Source organism: Haliotis rubra, unplaced genomic scaffold (assembly GCF_003918875.1).
Source record: "Haliotis rubra isolate DU_JTF1 unplaced genomic scaffold, ASM391887v1 Scf808, whole genome shotgun sequence".
Lineage (NCBI taxonomy): Eukaryota > Metazoa > Mollusca > Gastropoda > Lepetellida > Haliotidae > Haliotis > Haliotis rubra.
In genome coordinates, this window is record NW_025767533.1 from 66325 (window position 1) to 72324 (window position 6000).

A 6000-nucleotide genomic window follows, 5' to 3' on the forward strand; every position below is an offset into this window, starting at 1 on the left:
TTTAGATCCAAGTATCTGTGAGTCCCCCTCAACCAGGTGTTGTCCACGATGGTGAGTCTGGACAAACGGAAGTGGACTACCAGGACAGTCTACAGCTCCACGCCCACTGGGAAGGATTCTTTGACAGAGAGAGTGCAATTGCCTTTTACCAGTACACGTTCGGACCAAGATGTTTACAAGGACACTTATTTGACCTCAACAAAACCCAAAACGTTAGTCCTTCCTCATGTAATTGTGACACTTGTAGATATATAAAGAAAATACATAGTAATATCGGAAAGAAACGTTCTTCTCAAGTTCTCTGTACGGTTATGCCGACACACAGGGTTTGCTTTCATATGTCTAAGCACTATTAGGGTACATAACGAGTATTACTATGGTGTTACTCTTCTGATGGCAGATGGAATCAACACGCACTACTGAAGCCACATGGACAGCGCCGTCTTGTGGAACGTTTTACATAACTGTGGTTGCTTATGATGAAGCTCAGCAGAGAAGCGATGCCGTTTGTTCAGATGGTGTGGAGACATGCAAACCATCTCCTGTCCAAAGTAAGTCAGACCTGATCTCCTTCCTCACTCTATTTCGAGGTCTCAAACAGTTCTCTTCCCAGATCAGGAGGTACCAAACAAAGTGCACCGAGAATAATGGGACCTGAAATAGGGACATAAAATTAATTCATTGGCGTTCTCAAAAGGGACAAGATCAGGGTTGTTGGTAGAATTTGTCTTCAAGTATATATAGACCTATTCCAAAATTGTATTTTGTACCAGAAGATGGTCCTTTCAAGCCCAAGACCCCTTCCTTGCTATCGTCTGCTTTCTATGAATTATATCATTGGAAGAAGAGTAGGAGGACACTAGACTAGTCAAACACCCTGTGAACATTTGTTATTGTGTATTTGTGTATTCAGACACAAGGGCAGACGTCTCTAGCATCAGTCAAATCCTTTCTTTGGAAGACATAGTTTGACCTTTCCAGAACCAAGCAGGAAAATTACCTCAATCCCATAGAGAACTGAAGCAGTAAAGTAATTGTCTTTCCATTGAAGATAACAGTTTTTCAGGATCAGTTTTGGATGTCACATGGCCCTGGCAAAGGTCTATCCAGGATATATTCTTCTTGTTTCAGTTAACTTTTTCTCGACTCCGGATTTAACTAATTTTCTCGACACCGGATTTAATTAATTTGTTGAATTCCTGGTACGCATGCTGCTTTCGCACACTCTAGAAGTTTGGAAATTCATTGTTTCGTCCAACATATTTTCAGGCGGGTTTTGTACCTCCCCTTATAGCGCGTCCGATCTCCAGTTTGGTTGGTTTATGTACAGGAGGAAGACTTGACTAAGCTGCGGCATTGTAGGGCAGCTTTGTTCATGTCGATCTGTAGCTCAGAATTTAACCATCTTCAGACAGTTAGCCCCAAATGGGTAATGTACTTTTATTCCCTTTCTAGGCCTACATCTATTTATTACTATCATTTTAATGCTTACAACAATAAATAATTGTAATGATTTTGACAACAAGAATTCGTCACATAAATAATACGTGATAATGTTAAATATCAAGCTATGGAATTCTAATATCGGAGCATCTTCCTTCAGGTAGTCCATTGATCAGACGAAATCTTGTACTGGTGGTGTCGGCTACTGCGTCCGCTGTCGTTGCAGTTGCCGGCATTGTCGTTGGAGTTGTTGTCTGGAGGAGGAAACGAAGGTACTGTATTGTCCAGGAATACATGGCACTCTGGATATGAAACCCAATTCGACTAAATTGATATGACGTTTGGATAACCGTTCCAATACTGATGATGCCACTTCGCAGAATCTATTTTCAAACTCCATTAACCTTAGTAGTGTCTGCCTGCTCAATAAATTACTTCCTTAAAGGCACTTGAGTCCGCCACTAATGGCCAAAGTGCTGACGTAAATCCTCCCAGGAATCACGTAGGAAGCAGAAGTACCGTAAGTCCCCTTGACCCCCGGGAAGGTGGTCTAACTTTGGTTGCTAGTGGCCTATAGCTGAGGTTTAATTTATGCAAAATATAAGTCCGTGTAGGTAATATTTCTTAATATTGAATTAGTTTGTTTCATACCTAATCTGTGATACTCTGTGATTGCGCTGGATATCGGCACTATACAAATGTTAGCAACTGTTTTACGGCAATGTAAAATTCTTCAACCACTTCTTACTTAAAATAGTTGCTCTTTTATTACGACTCGGGCATAGTTTCAAAAAGGATATCATTTGCAAACTATCTACCGTCATTATAATCTAAGTAAATCGGATTAAATATTATTGGTATTTTGCGAAATTAGGTTCATGTGTCAGACAATACAAAGGCAGGTTTATCGTGTGCCTATTTAAAAATGGATAATGATTTGGCTTTGCTTTTAACTAGTTAAAACATGTTCCTGAACATAATACGCAGTTTTGTGGAGTTATATATACTTTTGATTTGTTTACTGTAATTTGACAGGTTTGACAGAATGAATTGATCTGTATTTATTTATGAACTGTTTTTTTTTTTGAGTGAGTCCTGTGATACATTGGCCATGGCGGTTATGTATTTCAGAGGCCAACCGAAGATCTCTGACCAAACTGTGTACTACAATACAGGGCCATCTGAAAACGCTAAGCCTAAAAAGACAACACCTGAAGACACGATGTATGACAAGCTTGATGTCAACGCACGCGATGGAGGAGCTGGTCAAGAACCATACTGTTCTATACAGACTTGTCGGTCGGAAGAAACAAACATATATGAAGCTGTTGAAAATCCGATGTACCAGAACATTGGCGAACCACCGCGTGTAACCTTCAACAGTACATCAAGTGTCATATACGAAAACATCTGAATATCACATTTCATCAGTCGCACAAAACTCATATGCGTAAACCTTTTTAAGAAATATAGAAATCTTTTATAAAAAAACTAAGTAGCCGATGCCTGTTATAGACGACTGACGGGTTCAGGTAGTCAGACTTACTGATTGATTGATTGAATTTAGTTTTACACCGCTTATAGCAATATTCCAGCAATATTACGGCGGGGGACACCAGAAATGGACTTCACACATTGTAACCATGTAGAGTTTGGAACCCGGATCTTCGACGTAACGAGCGAACGCTTTAATCACTAGGCTACCTCACCTTCCCTCAGGCTTATCGACCTTTTTGATGCGTGTCATCGAATCCATATTCAGCTGATCGATACTCAGTTACTCTACTCTATAACTGTAATATTGGTGGGTGTTGCGTGAAGCACGAAACATGAAACATGCATTAAACAAAACAAAACACAGATGTTGATGAAACGTCGTAACCTGACGACGTGAATCTCTGTTCATTAGGTCGATCACTGGATTATCTGGTACAGAATTCAAATTGTCCGAAGTGATATATTTTCATGCAGTTGGAAAATGGGTTTACAACAAACTAATATAACTAGAATAATTTGATACAATGTTTATAGTATTATTGCAGCGCGATATTCATGCCTACCTTTTTATTAACATATTCGCGTGACAGGTGGAACCTTCCTTGAATTCCTAGAAACACTACCTGGTATATATTCATCTGTGGTTTACACGTGACATAGTTAGCCTTTCACTTTCCTTTCTTTGTTACATTGTCATCATGGACTACCAGTCATCTCTTTGTTATCACATTCATCGGCATCACAACATAAATCACTGTAGCTTACTGGATAGCTTGTTTTATATATCTTGTTTTATAACAACACCTATGTAATTGTTAATGATGTTTTATTGTCAGAAGTGTTAATAACCCATCTATTTCCTCGACGTCATGGCTTGATTTACGTGTCTCTTTTTTAAATTGGAGAGATAAAACGTTATCAAGCATAATTTTAGTTTACATTTGTTTGAAAATGTTCTGTAGGTTTGATAAGTATATATTTAAGGATATTTCACAAAATAATTTGCCGTGCCGCTATGTCATGTTGACCTCGATGAAACAGTTTAATGTGAATCGCCTATGATCTCTTTGGTGTTTGTAATAAAGGCTTGCTGGGCTTTTCGTACTCCCTGTTCTGTGTACTTTTTTTTCTCGTCTTCGCTGATAGCAGACTTACGAGACTTGGATCGAATCTCTTGTTTCATTTTGTTATATTTTGTGAGTTCAGAGAGGATTGAACAAAACTCCTCCTCTGAGATCTTGCTGTCTGTGAGTGCCGTGGAAATACGCTCACTTACCGTGCAGACTCCCTGCAGATTGGTTTTGGAGTCGACACCCAGTCGCACGTAATCGGTGCAAACGTGATACTGGTGTCGTTTCACCCACCCGAGTTTGATCCCCTTCACGATTTCGACCTCATCCTGCGATGGTTCCCCTAGGTAGACTTTGATGATCAGAGTGGCGTTCTCCAGTAGGCTCGCCAGGACGTTGACCACGCCAGCAAATTCAGATACCAACTGCAATGTCACGTCTGGCACTCCCGGTTTACTCGATAGCATGTGGGCTGCCATCCTGGCGACTGGGCTAATGACTACGGTATGCCTCTGAGCTGGGACGTAAGCCACGAGCAGGGTTCCGTTGTTCACGACTTTGTTTAGGTAGTTGTCTTTGTTATCCGTGAACACGTAGGGGGAGCAGAGCCTAATATTGAAAACCAGTCGCCTTTATCGAGGTTAACAACACCCACTTGTCATCTTCCGGTGAAGACAGCGTATATGGCTTGTTTGGCGGGCGACGGTAGTGCTCTCAACATCTTCTAAGTCGAACAGTTTGCCCCCGAACGATGGGAATATTATCCATCTATCATCACCGGTGTTGACTAGGGTGTACCGAGTGTTGACGACCGCTCTTGATGTATCTACTATATCACCTAGGGCTCCACCGGAGGGGACTTCAACGCGTTTGTAAATGTTGTTTTTCAGTTGCAAGGCGTACAATTTACCATCTACTCCGGCGTCGTCGAATCCGCGTGTGTCCCCGAGGTCGGATATCCCCACATTGATGCATTTTTTCAACTTCATCCCGGGGCCTTGTGCGCTAGTCATTTTATGTGCAGCGTTATGCTGAGGTATCCTATATTCACAGGATTATGATTTATATCTAACACCCGATATTATCAGCTCAGGGATGTTGCCCCGAGTTAACCTCTTATACTGCCGCGGTGAAAACGACTCAGTTCTGCCGTTGTTGTATTTCTCCGTTTTCACGGTACGGCTCTCAGTATCGTGGAAGGGTGATTATGAATGTTGTCCGTTTTGCTCACCTGGCGGTGAATGCACCGGTGTCTCTCGCCAATGGCCGAACGAACCTCAGGAGTTTCTTTGTTGTTGATTAACACCACTGTGCCGTTTGAGTCGTTCATCTTGAGTTCGCTCCAAGGGGTTTGAAGACCTCGTAGGTAGCGACCGCAGAGCCGTCAGTTATCTGGTTTGACCACGACGAACGTGTTATCGATTGATGTTAGTCCGTCATCGGTAGGTAGCTGATATCGCAGAGTGTGACTTCGGCCGGGCGATGTTATCGATCGCGTCCATCAGCTGAAGTGCTCGTTGTCCATGTTATGTATTGGGAATATATATACTCATTATATAATACTTTTAAAATGTACTCCCCTGGAGTGTTTTACCCTAAACTGGACATAGATTTCCCCCACATGAAGATCGTGGTCGCTGCTGGGTTGTATTTCGACGCCCAGTTTATAGATGTGTTCGACCGGTATAAGTTTTCGGTGACTAACGCTAAGGTAGTTCACGCATGGTTCAACAACCCGATGCAGTTCTGGCAGAATCAACTCAACTTTGCTGTGTGGTGCGCTACAACGGGGTGTGGTGTGACATTGACCGACACTCGGCGTGGACCGCTGAGTCAGTCTGTGTTCACGTTCCACGTGTACTACCAGGTCAGGCGTATCCTCAAAGAGATCAGCGCTCCGCTCCCACAGGACAAAGCATGGGACGCAGTAAACAACCAGTACGATAGACGGGCCTACGAACGTATTTGCAACGAATTCGAACTAAACCCG

At 42.2% G+C, this 6000-nt stretch overlaps 1 protein-coding gene across 1 annotated transcript in view; it reads left to right on the forward strand.

Annotated features, from left to right (window-relative positions):
• The window catches only part of LOC124261756 (flocculation protein FLO10-like), a 47853-nt gene extending 44928 nt beyond the window's left edge, over positions 1 to 2925 (forward strand). The window contains exons 17-20 of the mRNA XM_046696114.1: positions 6 to 212; positions 401 to 551; positions 1604 to 1715; positions 2575 to 2925. Of these exons, the coding sequence (XP_046552070.1) occupies positions 6 to 212; positions 401 to 551; positions 1604 to 1715; positions 2575 to 2857 (753 nt within the window). The 3' untranslated portion in view covers positions 2858 to 2925. The remainder of the gene's footprint in view (positions 1 to 5; positions 213 to 400; positions 552 to 1603; positions 1716 to 2574) is intronic.
• The last annotated feature ends 3075 nt before the right edge of the window (positions 2926 to 6000 follow it).